General features: G+C 39.0%; 1 protein-coding gene across 1 annotated transcript in view; it reads right to left on the bottom strand.

Moving 5' to 3' along the window:
* Positions 1 to 968: 968 nt before the first annotated feature.
* Positions 969 to 20,374, bottom strand: part of GUCY1B1 (guanylate cyclase 1 soluble subunit beta 1) — a 66,725-nt gene continuing 47,319 nt past the window's right edge. Inside the window, exons 6-14 of the mRNA XM_048847476.2 lie at positions 18,060 to 18,290; positions 16,624 to 16,740; positions 15,452 to 15,585; positions 14,333 to 14,530; positions 10,589 to 10,826; positions 9,992 to 10,132; positions 7,252 to 7,406; positions 6,257 to 6,383; positions 969 to 2,090 (exon numbers count right to left, since the gene is read on the bottom strand). Coding sequence (XP_048703433.1) covers positions 2,067 to 2,090; positions 6,257 to 6,383; positions 7,252 to 7,406; positions 9,992 to 10,132; positions 10,589 to 10,826; positions 14,333 to 14,530; positions 15,452 to 15,585; positions 16,624 to 16,740; positions 18,060 to 18,290 — 1,365 coding nt within the window. The 3' untranslated portion in view covers positions 969 to 2,066. The remainder of the gene's footprint in view (positions 2,091 to 6,256; positions 6,384 to 7,251; positions 7,407 to 9,991; positions 10,133 to 10,588; positions 10,827 to 14,332; positions 14,531 to 15,451; positions 15,586 to 16,623; positions 16,741 to 18,059; positions 18,291 to 20,374) is intronic.

The raw sequence follows: 20,374 nt of genomic DNA, 5'->3' as shown, positions 1-20,374 counted from the left end.
TGACCTCTTGTGCTTGTATATCTGTTTATCAACAGCTCAGCACATCTCACAACATGCATTTGGGAAATTATTCTATCTGAACACTGCTGAGGTCAATGTTAAGGCTTTGTGTTAGAGTGCAGGTTTGATGAAGTCAGGGTGCACATTGCTTTTGAGTATCTGTGGGGGATGGAAGTGACAGCCTTATGGAGTAAGTTATCAACAATTGCAGACAATCTGAAGGTGGAAAAGAATGTACAAGTATTGCCACTTAACTTCTAATGTCCTTGCTTTTAAACTTTTGGGTGAATGAGCTGAGTCCTCCCACAACCTTCACTATCATTAGATGTAATGTTATGTTGCTAATTATTGTTTAAATGTATCAAAAGTAATGATTGTACATGCAATTTTATGTCCTCGTTTACTTTGGTGAGGAGAGAATCTGCACATTTTGAGCACTACTTTAATCTAAAACCCTGATCCTGTAACCAGTTCCACAGGGGCAGGCTCCTGCGCCCATATGATCACTGACTACAGGATTGGAGCCATAGTTTGGCAAATAGCTGAAGAATGCACTCTGCATAATCCTTCCCTTGACCTGGTGGGGAGGCTTGTGTGCTCCAGTGACCCTGTGAGCTATGCTGGCAGGAGTTTTAACTCCTGCTAAGGGCACTTCAGCTGGACATGTCAAGAGACAGAAAGGGACCAGATGAAAAGCAGTCCTCTGATCCTCAAAATTGGGGGTTGAATGATAGACCAATAACCTATTCTCATAAAAAAGTTAAGCTTTAGAAACACAATGGGGAGCCATTCCAGCAAACAGCATGATAGACAAGGATGGCAGAGCCTTGTTAATGCCCTAACTGACATTTGACAGGATGGGAAAGATTCAGATTCAGACTTCATATAATAGAATTAAGAAGAAGATACATATGTTATAGCAAGTGTAATATTCAGATATTTTTATTGAAGAAATAAACTTTCCAAAGACCAATGGAAAAAATAATTTATTGCAGTTCCTTTTACACATTAGCATGAAACATTTATACATATATTTTTGTGCTGATAAGATAGATATACTATAGACAAACTTTTATTTTGTGCACAAAAGTAATTGCACTGTACTAACATATAATTGTATAAAGCAGATATTCAGAAAATATCATTGAGCTAAGAATGAATGTATTATTCCAAGAGGAATGCCCTATACATTAAAACTAATTTAATTATTCCTGACTTGTTGTCCAGAATATTATCATATTCTTTCAAGGGCTGAAACAAAATCACTTCTGAAAACTAAAGAGACTAAAACAAAAGGCTTTGCCTGACAACCTGGTCCCACCAGTGTGCCTTTCAGTGTTTATGGTCCATTGGAAACGAACAAAAGCACTGTGAGTGACACAAAATTGTCCAGCAATCTATTATGCACAAGTCAGTTGCAGTCAGTTAATATAAATCAATGAAAACTACATGGCAAGAGACCAGCATTTGGATAGAATTACATTTACACATGATTCAAATTGCAGTATTAGACAACCAACCCCCTCTTTTCAATATAAAAAATGTACATGTAGTATATACAGGTGGAAATTGTACAATAACATCAAAAGAGCTGTTGTTTCCTCATCACTAATTAGCACAGTATGTCAAGCGTTATTCCCTGAAGGAACTGGAATACCACATGATGACATATTGAAGGAAAATGGACAGCATTAATAGAATAGTTTTTATAACGATGATGAAGACAAAGAGCACATACGAGAAGCACCAGATTAAAAGGGTTAGTTATGGCACACACATTGCATAATGTTATTCAGTAAGTACTATCAGGACATAAGAAAGGTTACATGAGAAACAAAATGGGCTTGGAATACACACCCATAGCAAAAATAAAACAATATCAAAAGCTGAGCCAAATAACAGCAAGAGATCCAGCAGTGAATATGATACTTTCAGGGTGGGGTAGATAGGCAAATGAGACATGCAAAATGAAGTAATACCCACAAATCATCGTTACTGCCAGACCAGTAAATTGTTTGGGACACAGCATCGCACCCTATCCAGCGTCCTGTTCCTCTTCCCCCAGCTCAGTAAACATCTTGCTTTATTTCCTTGAGTGCATGTAAGGGAAGTTTGAGAAATAAGAGAGTTTCTTTGAAACAACGTGACATGCAGTGACAAAATAAGTTTGATACTTTTCATTGCGGCTTTATTATAAATAAAGAAGACAGTGCATAGTGAAGCAGGAATATTGTTGTGCCAGGATCACAGGCTTCGGGTGCCTTATTAGTCGGATTATGATAATTCCACCAGTTAGGTGACAAGTTACCCTAATTTATCCCTGACTGTCCAAGGCTCCTGTGAGCCTTGTAACAGTGAAGGCACAGGACTACCCCAGTCACAGAGCCCCTCCAGCCATTTATGCTGCAGCATGTGACGTCAGAGAGATTGCTGTTGCAGGAGGGGATAGGTTTGGGATAAGATTGGGGAACCAGCAGTGTGAGGAGTAAGTGAAGAGTCTCTGAAAATGGGAAATACGGGGTATGAGGCACCCGTAGGGATCTTAGCAATACTTACATCAGCTGTCTCCAATATCGTGGATGCTATATTAAGTAGCCAATATTTTTATTCCCTGTTCCCTTTATTTTGGCTGCAATTTTCACCTTTTGGAAGGTTGCAAACCATAAAAAGGTAAAACAAAACAACAACACCTGAGCTTGTCTACTAACTGTGCCGTCCTAGTTCTGTGTTTTTAAAACAAACCTGCCTGTCAGGAGTGAAGCTGCAGCTGTACTGTGTTCTAAAAACATGTAAACAAGGGCATCAGGAACTGCAAAACAAGAGATAGAGCCAGCGCTACTGTGGCCAATGCTCAGTTCAGACCCAGTCCTAAAGTTGCTGAGTGCTTAAGTGGAGAACAGAAAAAGAACCCAAAATGCAAGCAAATATGGGTGCTTAGAAAGCAGAGCCTCCTAGGAGGTAATTAGGTTGCACTATGTGACTGGATGACACAGCTAAGAGGTGGCAGAGTAACAGCCGTGTATTCGCAAAAAGAAAAGGAGTACTTATGGCACCTTATAGATAAGCTATTACCAGCAGGACAGTGGGGTGGGAGGAGGTATTGTTTCATGGTCTCTGTGTGTATATAATGTCTTCTGCAGTTTCCACGGTATGCATCCGATGAAGTGAGCTTTAGCTCACGAAAGCTCATGCTCAAATAAACTGGTTAGTCTCTAAGGTGCCGCAAGTCCTCCTTTTCTTTTAGCTAAGAGGTGCTGAGCCACTACAACTTCCATTGCTATCTATTGACACTGCAAAGGCTCAGGGCCTTTTAAGGTTTGTCATAACATCTCTATCCACTTGCTGAAAACATTTATCTATGTTAATTATTGTGATCTAATTAGCAGAAGATGATTTCATGACTGCCCTCTGGGGTGAAGGGGATGGAAGTGGCACATTATCTCTGATTCTGATTGATTGATTCATGTTGGTAATGGAGATAAAAAAGAAGTTCACTGGTGTATTGGAGAGAACAATTAGCAGGAAGATGATCTGGTTAATTTAAGAAATCTTTTTAATCTCTAACTGATTCTATGATTCACTCCTTGCAATACGCAGGAATGCCCCTACTGGAGAGACAAAGTGGGTGAGGTAATATCCTTTACTGGACCAATTTCTATTGGTGAGAGAGGCATGCTTTTGAGCTTACACTGAGCTCTTCTTCTGTGATGGGAGGAGTCCTACTGTACAGGAACATCATATTTGTGTGTGCATCTGAATTTAGGAAGAAGCTAAAACAAAAGAAATTCCTGGCTTTTATCAGACAAGGAAATAATTCTATTAGTCCACCACAGTCTGAAGGAAACTGCCCTGTAATTGGAGTGAGGCATGTCTGGGAATTCTAGGGAAATCTGCCCTAAGAGGCAGAAGGCCTTTATGTAGCACCTGGTCTGAGGTAGAGCTAGAGGCATTGCTTTATCCAGAACAAAACTGAGCTTCCCTACTTCTGGGAGAAAGGCGTAAAGGTCTATTCTCCAGCGCACATCAGGGACTTATTCCTTTGGGGAAGGTCTCTGTTTAGGCCACATCTACAGAAACTCTTAGGTCAGCTATCCAGAAAGAGATTGAGCAGAACCAAAAAGCTTGAGCTGTTGTCCTGTGATAAGGAGGGCTATAATGCTTTGTAAAACAAATAATTTCGTTATAACTCTTAACACTAGAGTGAAATAATCCTGTGTGTAACTCATACAATGGACAGCCCCATCACAAATTTCAGAGTAGCAGCCGTGTTAGTCTGTATCTGCAAAACGACAAGGAGTACTTGTGGCACCTTAGAGACTAACATTTGTTTGAGCATAAGCTTTCGTGAGCTACAGCTCACTTCATCGGATGCTCAAATAAATTTGTTCATCTCTAAGGTGCCACAAGTACTTCGTTTCTTTTCCTCATCACAAAATTACACAACATCTTTTAGTGAAAATATACCTAATGGTATTCTAAAGGTACTGTGCTCTACTTTCTATTAGTGTTTTAGAAATAGCTAATGATTTGTGAAAGGGTAAATGAAAATGAGTCAGCAGAGCAGCTCATTTATATGGACATTTTAGTCAGTTGTCTATTGTTAATCATTTATCTTACAGTAGCATCTAGCCTTCTGAGCAAAAACCTGAGAACCATCAACTCCTGAGTTCTAATGACATCTCTGACTGTGGCTATAAGCAAGTTACTTACAGTCAAATTGTCAAAAGTTGCCATTAATCATGGGTTCCTCAATTTTTAGGAGTTCAATTTGAAACACCTTAGACTTGGTTTTCAGAAGTTCTGAGCACCTGTAACTCCATATGAAATCAATGGGAGCTGCAGGTACTTACTGCTTTTGGAAATCAAGCCCAAGGTGTCTTTAGCTGGGTTCCTTTGCCTCAGTTTCCTCCTCTGTAAAAGAGGATTAACAATGTTATCTTTACCTACCTACCTCCTAAGGGGGTTGAGAGAATAAATAAGTTAGTGTTAATAAAAAGCTTTTTAGATAATTGCTACATAATGAAAATACTAAATATTATTAATACCAGAAGCAGCCTTGATATATGTACCCTTTCAAAATCTATTTTAAATACATGTCTAGGCTAAAGTGGGTAGTACCCACCTGGCTGTGCATTTCTCTCTAACGTTACATTTAAAAATAACACATGCTTGGTTAAATAGGATCTCTATTGCTAATAATGTAGGGAAAAGTGAAAAGTGTTTTGATAAAACCTCTTTTACCGCTGACTATGGATCTCAAAGGGAAATGTCAGTCATATGAAACTATGGTATATTCTGCAATGGGTATAAAACACAACTAGCAAAGTATCATCAAAAGGCGACACAGAGAATATTCATGAAAGTTACGAGTCTGTGCTAAAGACTATAGATAAGTTTTCTAGAGAAAATACAGACTGTTCTCTGAAGTACATTGTCCTGGAATAAGAAATATCAACATTTAGTAGGTACCATTAAAAAGTCAGCATTTGCTTGCTCAAATACTTGCAGTAAGAACTGTGGGTAAAATTTGCAAAAGTGACTAAGTGGCTTAGCAGCCTAAATCCCATTTTCAAAAGAGATTTAGGCACTTGGGACTCTGAATGAGACTTAGGGTGCTAAGGCCAGATTTTTAAAGGTATTGAGATGTTGCTCCTTAAGTCACTTCTGAAAATGGGATTCAGGCTCTGAAGTTACTTCAGTGCTTTTCCAAAGTTCTGCCCTGTATCTTCCTAAACTAAACATGCAACAGCCTCTGTCCAGGCGGGAACCCTGTACCTGTACAGAGCCCCACTGACTGCAATAGGGAGCCCATACAGCGGTAGTTGCTGGACTGGCATCTAAAAATAGAAGAGACTGCAGTATTTCACTCACTGCAGGCAGGCAAATGGAGAGTTTTCAAATGGAACTAACTATACATGTCAGCTAAACAGAGATGTACTGCATATTACAAAGTCTAATATAATAGAAAAATCTGTAAGGACAGATAAATATTTAAACACTTGGCATTCCCTCAAGGACTTTTTAAAATACAGAAGTATTTTTTTAGAGAATGCATAAACAGCAAAGATAAATAATCAAGACCTTTCATCTGCTGTCAAGACAGTAAACACATTAATGGAACAACATTTTACAAAATGGTTCATTTCTTGTAGGGAACATTTAGTTTTGCAAGTGAAAATGGTTCTCAGTGATTTAGATTAAACTTGTTGTATTTATGCCTTGTTTTAAAAAAGAATTACTTTTTGGTTAGTCATACCTCTGTCTCTGTACTCTTTCTGGACAAAAACCAAACTTGCATTGGTTCTTTTTTACCCTTCATGGAAACAGGGCCTCTGTGTTCCAGGTGAAATTGAGGATCTGAATTTTCTGGTGACATAAGACACCTGAAATTAAAAACATTAGATTACCCCTCCACACACACAAACATACAGAGAAAACATTAAACATGCTACATCTGAGGGCATATTAATTACATTGTCAGGCAATACTGTAGGCTGGGCTTAACATGAATAATTGGACATGGGTGAGGACTCATATCCTGGGACACTGGATTAGGGAGATAAATTGATCAGTAGTTTGGAAAAAGAATATTTGTATTAGCTAAGATAAGGGGAGGGGGTGGGAAACACCCAGGGAACCATTTACAATGGACAAGGTAACAATGGATAAAATAAGCCTGGAACATAAGTTGAGGCAAAGAGTGAGTCATTCATGGACAGTGAGTACACAGAGCATTCTTTACAGGGGTTGGTTCCTACAAAGTAACCAAGCCAATCCCAAAACATGTAATGAAAAGTATAGTGAATGCAATGAAATGTGTAAATGTATATAAAGGAAGAAGTTTGCTGGGTAACTTTGGATGTGTGGTACCCCATGTACCAACCCCCTACACTTGAGTCTGGTCAACTCAGTGTACTTTTGCTTTATGCCAAATAAAGGAACCTGAGTGACAAGCCTGAAGTCCGACTGAATTCTTGGGTAACCTGAGTGGAAGATGTCTCAGGGGAACCCCAACAAATATCTTAAGGCAATTATCATGTCTCACTACAAATTCCTGTGGCTGAATATAATTGTTTCCTATGGAAATAGTGATTCATGGTAATGTAACTTGACACAACATTTCATGAAAATACATGTGCTGTAATGTACTGAGTGGGATTGTCACTATCACCTCTAAAGTTACTTTAAAGGTACATTGATAAAGTTGTTTCTTTTGAAATTCTTATCAAGAAGGGGTTCTGCATTTCTCACCTGTAGGTGTACTCAGAAACATTGATTTTTCCTTTTGCTCCAGTGGTTTCTGTTCTGCTTGTTAGATTAACAGTGTTTCCAAAGAGACAGTAGCGGGGCATCCTTTGGCCTATGACACCTGTAACCACCTCCCCAGTGTGGATACCTATTGTTATCTTTAACAAGAAAAAGCAAGTTTGAATATTTTATAGTTCATGATCATTTTTACTAACTTGATGTTTCCAACTAAATACATATAATATGCATTTTCTAAATGCTGGAGTTTATCTTTTATAAGACACCAGTCTTGATTCTTTTTCACCTTACACCATGTGTAGCCATTTACTGCTGTGCAGACTGAGTGTAAAATGCTATTCATTCAGAATGGTAGAATTCTACACCCATTTTGCACAGCTGTACATGACTATACAAGGTGCAAGGCAGTGGAAAAATCAGGCCCACTTTTTCAAAGCATAAGGACAGATTCGCTGAAGAATTATCTTGGCACAGGATACTGATCACTGCAGGCTCTCTTATGAGGCTCTCTCCACAAATCCTGGTGCAGAAGTGTGCTGGTGGTGGGGAATGGAGACTAAGGGCCCCAGTGGAAGCTGTTAGGATGATTCTGTGTGGTACTATCTAAGATTCTATGTGGCCTCCAGGGCTATCTAAGTTACATCAGGTGCCATTTCAACCTCTGTAGCAGTCCACAACTGAAAGGACACAAAGGTGGCTTCACATCACCATAGTCCCTTGCCCAGGCTGTGAGTTGTGTTGCACCCCCCAAAGGAAGAGCATAAGAATACACTCATTGATTTTAATGAGTTGTGAGTGTAACTCAGAGCAGAATTTGGCTATGTGCATGCTACCTAAGCCAGCTGGAGACTTCAAACACAGAGGTTTACATATTAGGTGCACAGGACATAAGGTGACTTTTATATCTATCTGTCTACCTACCTACCTATGTTCTTGTTTTAAAAAAGGAACATAAGGATTTGGAAGTTAAAATTTAAGAGTAATGAGCAACTTTTACGTCTAACATATTGCATACTGTCTTTATAAATGCTAACTTCTAATCTGAACTGAGCACACAGATACATAACTCAAAAATCTCACAGTGTGAACACATCTGCAAGGGTGATAGTGTGTCTTCCTTTTCCTTTCACCAAGTCCATTGCCTGAAATTAATGACTAACTCCAAGGTTATATGATATATATATGATCACCAAGGTACACAGCACATCTTGGATAGCACAGGACAGTACTTATGTTAGTAATAATGTCTGAATTACACAGCTTTTTGGTAAAATCATCAGGCCAAAGTCTCTGTTACAAGAGCATATATCCAATGGAGCTTCTCCAGAGTGAGAGCCCACCTCTTGTTGAAATAGTTCTTCTGTGAGATTGTTTTATTTCTCCTGCATTCAGAATAGTCTCTATTTTTGCTAACGAGGGGCATGATTCCACTCTGAGGAAAACTGGTGTAAATAATGAGTACCTCCAATGGAGCCTTGACAAATGGCCTCTTTCTATAAATGATGATTGAATTATTCATAATCATGCCTAAAGTAATCAAAAGAATGGGTGGGAGTAATATTATTTTAAAAACAAATAGTTTGGTTCCTGTTTTGATTAAATTAAGCAGTTATTGAATGAAGTACAAGGCACCATCCTACATTTTTTCCATAAAGATTATGAGGTACATTGTGACTCAGAATTAAGAACTTGTCCCTTTCCATTAAACCCTGTACATATACAAACTAATTGGGAAAAATCTTGCAATTATTTCACTACATTTTTAACAAAGCCCAATTCATCTCCTGTAACAATTGGCTCCAAATTTATAATTATACAAGAACATGAGCCAGCAGGATTTCTTACTTATGGAGGATCCCAACCATTTAATATATAATGATTTTATACAGTGATAAAAAGGTCACAAGTGAATCATGTGTTACATACACTCAAAGAACCCTACAAAGATAGTATTTGTTCAGCGGGGTTTTTGTGGCTCAGTTTCATACAGACATGATGCTTATTGGCAAAGATGCTTCTCACTATGAAGAATGGGCTAAGTCCTTTAACAGACTTCAGTTATTGCAGAGCATCAGATCAGGCCTTCTCCACTTCTATGCTCACAAATCCAGGGAAACATCCAGGAGCTAATACACTGCTGTCAGATGCAGGGGCAATTCCATTCATGTACACAGGAGTGTGCCTGTTTATCCTGTGATTATTTTTCTGAAAATGAGAGATTATTGCAAGACCTCTAATTTGGTGTTAATTCAAAATGTAACTTCTAGTAATCACAGTACTGCCATTCTCCACTTCAACGAATCCCTATGGAAACACACATTGCTCTAGAATGAAATATTTTCCCATGTCGGCTGGTGGCTCTGAACCAGAATCAAAATGGGTTGTTGAGAGAATACTATCGTTCTATACTCTGTGCTTCAAGCAAATATATACTGCACTCAGATGGGCAGTCGCAGCTCGCACTGAAATCAATGGCAGCCAAACATACATGGCCATGGGCAGAATTTGGTCCTTAAGATTGGTAAACACAATAACTATGTTTTGGGATTTTGTGGGAGATGAGTTATATCACACATATATCTGTTTCTTCATATCACTGAAAAGATCACTCATCTTCTAGCAATAATAAAATTTGTGAAGGCTGGACCTTGAGTTTTATTGTATTTCAGTGGTGGGTTTTTTAAAAATTCAACAAGTCTTTACTGAATCCTAGACAAATACTAACCTGTACAGGCTCTCCATCTACTTGAACCTGTCCTGCTATTTCCATCATATCCAATGCCAGGTGGCAGATAGATCGTGCATGATGAATGCATGGCTCTGGTAGACCACTCACAGTCATATACTTGTCTCCAACTGTCTCCACCTATCAAAACATGTTTGGGAATTATGCTTCAAAAAGCTAGAGCTACTGTGGTGTTTCTTTTAAGATTGCTAGACACTTCAAATACTTTCCCCTTCTTTCCCCATCTTTTTCTATATTCCTAACACATCCTTGGAGATTCATGTATACAACTTCTTAAAATTAGTTGGGAGAGCTCACTACCCATTGATTAGCAGCTTATTCTACCTTTATTTACCTAAAAGTACTTATTTTAATAATTCCATGCATTTATTTCAATGTGCAGCGTTCCAAATAAGAGTTCTTCACTGTATATGTTGGTAAAACTAGCAGTGGACATATTCTTTTCTTCGCTGTGGACTAAATCAACACCAAAGTTGTAAAAACATCTAAAGTCAATGGACTGAACTGAGATTATATTTATTTTATGACACTACCTTATAGCAACACAATAGCAATGCCCTAAAATCTCATGTTTACCTTATAAACGAACGGATTCCTTCGTGAATCAGTCAGAATATCAAATCTTGTGTAAAGGTCATTTAAAAGATTAACTATTTTCATGGCTCCCTCTCCAGAGGCATGTTTACTGCAGAATGCATTGAATCCAACTATGCCACTGAAGAGAATGGTCACATTATCATACCGCTTAGCTGGCACAGGACGCTTGTGTCTCAGTTCATTTGCAACAGATGGTGGAAGGACAGAATACAGCAATCTAGACAGGTAAAATAAGTAAGGGGTATGAGAGGGAGAGAGAGAGAGAAAGAAAGAAAGAAAATGAATAAATGTATTATTTAAGTATGACCCTGATATTTCCATAAGGGGTTATTATACATTAATGATTTCCAATAGTTAAGTGATGTACGAGGCTTATAAAGGAGTCTATTCCTTGAACACCAGGCTCTGATATACATCTGTGTGGTTCATATGGTTAAAGCAATTACATTCCAAACACACGTGCTAATAGGTCAAAGCCACCACTTAACTATGAAAAAATATATTCAAAATTCCTTGGACATAATCTGTTAAGATACCTGGTACTACTTTTTCTTACTCCTAAAGTATGTGGGCCAGATCCTCAGCTGGTGTAACTTGGTTTTGCTCCACTGATTTCAATGGATCTATACCAATTTACACAAGTGTCGTATCTCATCCTTAGGGTTTATTACATTTTTTCAACAAATCGAACAGTTCATATGACAAAAAGAAAAACAGTGTATATTGTAAATCACAATGCAAATTAAAAACTAAATCATACACATAGGCCCATATTCTACCCTCATGTTCACCCCTTTTCAGCTTTTCATCTGCCTCTGTACAGAACTCAAACTCAGCAATTTGGCAAAGCAGGAACAATTCAGGGCTTAGCAAAAAAAATCTGATGGTAACTCAGATAAAATGATACTAATTTTCAATCTAAAATTATCCATTTTAAAGTTCTGGCAGATCTCATCGGTTGTTCAGCCTGCAATAAACATTACAGGCTAAGACAGACATGAAAGCTAAGAAGAAAGGAATAAACAGGATGAGAAAGATGAGGAAGAGAGATAAGAATAATGGATAGATGTATTTCCCTAAAGAATAATAGATAGAATTTTCTAAGATTACTTTATTTTAAACACATCAAAGTGTTCAGTCTCAATTACTGGAATTATTTAAACTGGTTTAACACATTCTTGATCTCCCTATGCAATTCTAAACTCTCTTGCAGCTTATGGGTATGATTGTGGTGCCTTCTGCATGTGTGGAAAAAGGGAGGGAAAGAGGGTGCGAGGAGTTTTTCCTCCCTTTATGCAATGGCACACAAGAAATCATGTGTCTTGGTCCTTGCCATCAGCAAGTACAAGGAATGAGGTAGAGTTTTGGTGTCAGGGACAGCAAATCCAAAAGAGAGATTTTACTGGAACTACTTACATGAGCAAGGGCTACTTTCATAAGTAAAGATTGGATGGCTGAGTCCTATTTCTATGCTAAGTTTCAAACTTCTGTCATTTTTGCTGTAAGTCTGTTCTGAAAACCCTGGGCAGAATGGTTCTGCAATCTGATGGTACTAACATCTATCAGACTTAAGTGAGTTTAAAAGTAAGTAAATGTGGCAGAATTGGACCCAAAGTCCTGACTGAAGAGTATATGCTTTTCTAGATTTTGGTGAGGAAGGGAATAATTTATAAATACAAGTTAACAGCAAAAGAAAAATCACCTCTGAGCATGTCCAAAATGCATCCATTTAAATATTATTAAAGCCTTTTTTGACATCGCTCCATGTTTTTTCTCATTACATTTTTGAGTATTGGGGCTGATGCTCTCAGACTGCTGCTCAGAGGGATACCACTCCTGCAATCAGCCCTGTGCAGGTGGCATCCTCTTCCTGCATGAAGTTCCATTAACCACAATGGGACACTGTGTGAGGATGGGGGGTTGCCCATATAGATCTGATCACAAGATCCTACCCAAGTTTGGGTCAGGGAGATTTTAAATGCCTCACTCAAACTCAAATAGCATATGCCTCCAAAAAACAAACCACATCAAAACAAAGAACTGTATCGATACTATAGAGGAGACAATCCTTGGCATGAAGAAAATTTTGAAGTTTTTAACGGATTCCACAATATACTCGAAATTTTAAACTTTCATTTTAAAAAAGGTGATCTTATACTGATGTGCTGCAGCCCCTGCTAACCAAGTCTTGTAGAAAAATGTCTCCAGCTAAACAAGAGAAGCAGCAAAGGTAGGAACATTCCACTCTCACACTCTATTCACCTCAGTGCGGTGTGAAATTTAAAGCCTAACTGGGACAATTTAAAAGCTAATATAGATATGTTTTATTTGTTTTTTAACAAAAGACTCAAATTGCATGCAAAAATGGTTTGGGCAAAGTTAAAAATTAGAAATGCAAAAGCTACACTTCTAACAGTGGAAGTTGTGCATTACACAGGTACAGCATTTTCACTTCCTAGTTTCCTATTTTAATGTGCACCTTGAAACTATTACCGCAAGGTATGTCTTTAATCCAATATTGTATATAGATGCCAAAAAACATATAGGATTTGCAACATGGCTCAATTAACACTGTCACCAGAATCCTAACTTTTAGATTTTCTGATTTTTTGTGCAACCTTTCCGTTGCATTAAATATAGTTCTGGACTATTCTCTGGCGTGCGTTATAGCAATAATTCATGGTGCCTTTCCTATTGGGTGCCAAACAGATTACTGTTCACTGATGGTATAAAAGTGTTTCTATGAGTCAAACAAAACAAAACAAAAAAAAGTGAGCTTTTTTAAAGCTTCCTTTGTTTTCGAGTTCCTCAACTCATCATTTCCTTGCCACTCATTTACAGCGACAGACACTACTCTACAGGATAAGCAACAGGACAACAGACTTGATGGCAGGACATTGTCAACATCCCTATTAGGTACTGACAGACCAGGAGAAACTTTGCTACTATAACACTGATGAGTATTTTTCAAATAGGACATTTGACTGCTCGTCAAATCCTGCTTGTCTCAGAGCCAGTTACTTAATTTACCAGTAACTAGTCTTCTCTCTGAGTCCTGTCTAGAAAACATTATGTAATAGTAATAATTTGCATGTTCAATGTATTGTGCACTAGTTCACCTCTCATGAGGCACAGAAAAGCCAAATTCATAGCATCATACCATAGCAGGACTTTAAATAGTCTTTTATTTTTTGTCTGCCTCTAGACTGTAATACAGTTTTCAAATAAGAAAATCAAATTCCTTGTAGCCTGGTTGTGTTTTCTGTCATTTTCAAATTTAAATTTTCATAATTAAATGTTACATATGGTAGATCAAGAATGATTTAATACTTTATTATAACTCTCAATGTTATTTCAACTAGTCTGATCCCTATGAATTATCTCCTTTATTTACAGGGCACATAGTAAATTATAGTGATTTCTGCATCACTGGCACTTTGTCACTAGCTCTGCAGCCTCAGTAAGATGCTTTCCTGGAACACTGCTCTCTTAGGTCATTTCTAAAGCTCTGGGGACTGTTGCTTCGCTTTAGTTTTTAGCTCTCTACAGCAAAGAAGGGAAGGAGTCCTTCAGTTTTCCATGCATGTGGTATTCTATATTGCAGCTAATGTTTGAGAACCTTCAGAATATACAACATTAGAAAGACAAAAAAAGTTTGTGCTCTCTTGGCTCCATAATTACCAGCTGTTTTGTTACAGTTTAAAATTGGGAATTAATTCTTACGTGTCTGTCTTTTTCTTCTCGTCTTCCAGTGCTCTTAGTGTGTGCTGAAGTCTGTCTGTGAGGATCTCCAGTTCTTGAGTCAGCTTGTATTCCTCTCTGAACTGCTCTCCCAAAAGGACTAGGTCACGGGTAGCATCATGCAACGGAATGTCACTCAGATATAACCCTCTTCTGGTTAAATCATCCAAGTTCATCACACTGTTATATACAGAAATGTATTTCACTGGAAATGAAATGCACATTAAACTAAACTTGCCTAAGGAATCCTTTAAAATATTGATTAGTAGCAGGGGTTGGGGATAAAGGGGTAAATAGTGAGGTAGTACATTTAATTAAATGATTGGGAGTACAGTAAAACAAGTAGCTTCCATCAACTATCTTGTAATTGTACGCACTAATGCATGTCTTTTTATTGTACATGTGCATATAGAGCCCTGACTAACGCATTTTGTAAATGTCTAAAATAACACCCCTGCTCAATAATAGCAGTGCTACTGTAACCTACTGTTCAGCATGTGTTACCAGTCTCCCACCTGTGCCCACTCCACAAAGGATATGAATGTGTTATCTCACTGCTACAAAACTGATCCTTTAGCAAAACTATAGAGTTTTATGCTTTTAGCTCTGAAGGTCCTCAGTTTAACCCCTCGTCACAACCAAGATGACAGTTGTCACGCTATGACATGAGTCCATTACATAATTTATTTTCCGAACTAATTTTCCAGCTGATTCTTAAACATCATTGCATCTCACTGTGAAAACTGCATTGAAACGCTATGCAAGCATATCGCCAGATGAGAAACTGATTCCTACTTCTTCTTAGGGTTATGAAATTCATAAACCAAATGTCATGACTTATTAAAAAACACTCAGTTAATGAGGTGTTTTGCTTAAAAACAGATGGGATAATATGTACCAATGTTTGTAATGAATGATTTTATGCATGCACCACATTCTGTTCTCTACGTGCAGCTCCCTTATATCAGTGGGCTTGCACCACTATAACTTAGAACAGAATCTGGTCCAGTGTGTTTCTGTAGTCATACACATTTAGAGACACTCCTGCAATTTGGTGGCTATTCAGCATTGTCAGTAGAGTACTCTTATTGCTTAAACTACCTTGGAGAACAAAGAAAGAGAATACTGTCTGCTTCAGGTAAGTAGATCATTTGACCTTTGAGGCGTAAGCAGCTGATTTCCGTGCCAGTTAGTTCATCTTCACACTCCAACTTTTCTACATCCAACAGTCCTTCCTTGTAATGAAAAAGTAATAATAATTAAACAACAATAATGATTCCTGTGTTACTTCACCAGGCACATGTGAAGTAACCTTCATTAGAGGAAAGCTCAGGATGTCTGGAATCGATCCATGAAGCATAGACTACACTGAAGACCAAATGAATTTGTTTCTTGAACATGCCAAACTATACTAATTAAGTTTTCTAAGGTTTCCTATCTCAATTACTTTAGTGCAGTGGTTCTCAAATGAGGGCCACCGCTTGTTCAGGGAAAGCCCCTGGCAGGCCAGGCCAGTTTGTTTACCTGTCGCATCCACAGGTTTCGCCAATCGCAGCTCCCACTGGCCGCAGTTCACCGCTCCCGGCCAATGGGGGCTGCGGGAAGTGGTGCGGAATGAGGGATGTGCACTTTGCTGGTTTTGTCCTCCTTTTCCTCTGTTAGATGTCATTTCTCAAACTGAGGGTCTAATCCTGTGAGTGCATGTGCAACACTTCTCCTTCAGCCTTCTGGGATATTACTTCCAGTAAATAAGCAGGTTACCTGGTGTAGCAGTTGCTACTTCACGTGCTGCACTCATTTACATGAGTTTGCCTGGCTCTTTTGCCACGTCTACAGAAGAGGACGCGGGAACATGTTGGGGTTGGAAGGGTGTGTGTGTGTGTGTGTAAGGGCCCAAGCAGTGATATGCTACATGCTGGCCTTTCAAACTATTACGCAGTTGCTTCTCCCACAAAACCAGGAGCAACTGCTGTTATACAGTTACTCCTAGTAGAAGGCTGCAGTTCTGTAATGTCATTTATTGTACAGGATCGTCATTTGTAAAGAAGGCATCATAGGTGCAAAAAATATGCACCTCCCTGTATCTGTGCCTATAGCCCACCCTAACAACCACATATGAATTCATGCATCTGGCTTTTTCTTGGCCCAAAACACAGAATGGGCTCAGGGCTTACTACTGTGCAAAAGACTTTTATTGAGGGCCTCTGAGTTTCCTCTTATCTCTGTAAAATATACTTACTTATTCAAAAGCCAGATGAACGTTATTTGGTTACCTTGCTCCTCAATACAAAGACAGTGTTGATATGTGAGAGGATCCCATGGAAACTAATATCAATATGAGGCCGAACCAAGGAAAAAACTGACAATAGATTGCAGTTTCCTGGATGAAGCTAAAACATAAACAAGACAAACAGAAGCTCATTTTCTAAGGAAAAAAAGGATTTTTCTACAACCAGAAAATATTCACATGGTGGTGGTATTTCTTTCACTTCATATACAATGCAAGGTGGAAGAGAATAGAGACAGAGAATGCAGGTGTACATTCTTTATATAAAATATGGTTTTCAAGTTGTTGCTGTGGTGCCTGTGTATTTTAAAGTGCAATTCTATTCTGGAAAGTGACTTCGCAAAAATAGCACTGCACCATATCACGTTTGAGGTCTTTCAGCGTTCCTTCACTTTACAAGTAAAAAGCTGTTTTTTCTAACTGTCCTCCCTACAAACTCACGTTAGGGTCAAAAAGTCAAGTTGTGTTCTCTCACCTATTATCTCCTGTAATAAAGATTCTGCTGGCCATATTCAGTAGGTCACTGGTTACATGTGTTCAATGAACCACCCTGAATTCATCTGAAAAGCCACTGACCTCTCTTCTTTCCAATTCCCCCTCAAGAGCCATGTCCAGGAAATCACCAAATCACAATGGTGAAGTGAAAGGTCAGTAAAATTAACTATATTGTAAAAATATTTAAATGATTCAGAACCATCAAGATATGCACAGTGCCTATGTAACTGCATGATCAATTGACATAATCCTCATCATACCTCTCCCATTTCCCTTATATTGTTTACTACACTTCCTAGCTCCATCTTGTCTTAAATTAGATTGTCCGTTTTTCAGGGCAGGGACCACATTATCCTATGAGTTTACACAGTACATAGTATAACAGGGCCCCCAATCCTAAGTGAGAACTTTGAGCACTACTGTAATATAAATAACAGAAAACAATATCAATTGTGTTCAGCGGGGTTTCATAGGCATATACTGAGGTCAGAAATTGGACCTTAGAAATTGGTAATTAGAACTTAGTTAAAACTGATGTTCCTGATGTAAAAGAGCATTCAGCACCCCATCATACTGCAGCTATGTTAGCTACACAGTGCTAATAAGCCTGAAAATAATAAAATATTTTTGTTGTCAAAAGTAAGACTCCCTGAATACATAGAAGGCAGACCTGTTCCAGAAGAAGGTGCTATTTTTACATAGTTCATTTTCAAAGTGCAACTGCATTTTAAGGTGAGAATTAAACACTGCACTGTAATGTAGAAAGACAGTCGCAAATCTATTTAATGTCTTCACAATGAACCCTTGCAGAATATATTGTATCACAATATACCTTAAATAAAGAAATTATAATAGCACTTAAGTGTTGTTATTAAAATAATATCTAAAACACTTGTTACAGCTGTTCACATAAGACAATAGTCTGACCTGTGGAAGGACTCTGTATATAGCATTGCCACACTGTGTTACCACCAGATCTCTGTCAAATATTATGTGGAAAGGAAAAGCCTTGCAGAAAGTGTAAGGACTGATGCGGGACTCTTGGGTCCCATTCTCTTCAAATCTGTCAAGGTCTTCATAAAAGTCCTCTTCCTTAGACTCTTTCTCTTCAATTAAAAATTGAGTGTGGTCACACTCTTCATTTCTCTGTTGAATAACCTGGACAAAAGAAGAGAAAGATGGCAGGTAGCAATAACCTCTATCATGTGTTAATAATTAGAATTCTATTGCAAAGACCAGAACACATTTAGAGAAAATAGATACATAAATATCAAAATAATGAGTTCCAGTTCTTCCAAAAATACAGTATTCCCATAGAAATCTCCAGTTTTAAAAAAAGTCTCTACAAATCAAGGGAGGAAAAGCATTTCTTTATTCAAGCACAGTTGCTCTTGGCACTAATTGAAGCCCATTCAAATATGAACTGTAAATTCTAAATCAGGGGTCGGCAACCTTTCGGAAGTGGTGTGCCGAGTCTTCATTTATTCACTCTAATTTAAGGTTTTGCGTGTCAGTAATACAGTAAACAAGGTTTTTAAAGAATGTTCTTAATGTTTAAGAAACTTCATTTAAAATTAAATTAAAATGCAGATCTTATCAGTTTACTGTGATCCTTGCCCTTGCTTTTCCTTGCTGAGTTTTCCAATGTCTGGCATCTATTTGGATACATTAAGCTGCACACAGACTTCTGAGTGATCAGTTGTTAACTGGCTCCGAGAGGGACAGAGGACAGATTTCATGTGTGAAAATATCTGTTCACACAGGTATGTGGATCCAAATGCTGTAAGCATTGTAAACACAACTTTTCTTCAAACAGTTAAATTTTGGGACATCCAGCAGGTCAGAATAGAGGCCCCCTGATCTCTCTCGGTAGCTTCAAATGCACTCCACAGATCTCCAAACTTAGATGCCCATAATTCTGAGCTTTTTAACTGAATGAGCTGCATTTTGAAATCTTCAACACCCATCAACTGAAATACAGACAGATCCAAGTCGCTTTTTTTGACTTTTTCAGGTTTTATTTGAAAAGAAAGCATTGGGCCAAATCGCTGGAAATCTTGAAATCTGTCAGAAAATTCTGATTCCAGTTCTTCCATGTACATTCTTATCTCAATGTCAAATGCAGCGTGCTGTTCCACATGGCATGATAGTGATGTAAGCAGTAAATCAGGACTTAAAAATATCCCAGTACAGTGGTGCTGGAACAATTTTTAAGGTGGGGGTGCTGAGCTATGCCTCCTCTTGCCCCCCTCACTGCCCCAGGGTGGGGCCAGTGGGCCACAGCTGGGGGTGGCTGCAGAGCCCTGGGCCAGTGTTTGGGACCCCAGTCTGGCTGGCCCTGGACCAGTGGCTGGGACTCAGCAGGTTGAGCGGGGCCAGCGGACGGTACCCCAAGCCAGCAGCAAAGCCCCCCAGACTGGTGGCCGGGACCAGCAGCAGGCTGAGCGGGGCCAGCGAACGGAAACCCAGCTGGCAGGGGACCAGTGGCCAGTACCCCAGGCCAGCAGCGAAGCCCCCGAGACCGGTGGCCAGGACCCAGTGGCCAGGACCCGGGCAGTGTTAGTGCCACTGAAAATCAGCTGGCGTGCTGCCTTTGGCACACATGCCATAGGTTCCCCACACCTGTTCTAAATTAAATGGATATGTCTACACCAACTCCTGATCCTGGAAATAAGGAGCTACACTCAGCCTTGGATTATGCTTGGTTCTGTTGGTATAGCCCAGAACACAGGATCTCTTGTGAGGGAAAGTGCCCCTGGATGGTTTTGCATTGTTCAAGGCACCTGCAACTTTATTTCTATGGGGAGCCTGCACCTGATCAATGGATCCCCCAAAATAGGCAGTTCTGGCTGGGGAGAGACCATGGCATTGTTAGTCTAAGGATGGGCTCATGCAGCACTTGGCTTCAGGAGACTGCACTGCTGGGGCTCTTATACAGTATGAAACTGCCCTACCCTGGTGAACTTCCAAGAAAAAGCTGCAATGCAACCAGTCACCTACCCTCCCCAAGGGTGAAATAATTCCATCTTGTTGGAGCAGCCCCTGCTAGCTCAAGGAGGGGCAATTAGCACCTCCTTGCACCAATGAAGGTGGATCAAGTCTATGATGTCTGCAGAACATAAATACAATAGTAAATAGCTGGCTTATAACAAAGAAATAATTCCCCATTACTTCTCACTTTGTAGAAATAAACTAAAGAAAAGCACGAGGCTATTCCCATTTGTAACTCAACCTCTGTTATT

Source organism: Caretta caretta, chromosome 4, assembly GCF_965140235.1.
Source record: "Caretta caretta isolate rCarCar2 chromosome 4, rCarCar1.hap1, whole genome shotgun sequence".
In the NCBI taxonomy this organism is placed as follows: domain Eukaryota; kingdom Metazoa; phylum Chordata; order Testudines; family Cheloniidae; genus Caretta; species Caretta caretta.
Note: the sequence above shows the minus strand (reverse complement) of the source record. Positions and strands in the feature narration are given on the sequence as shown.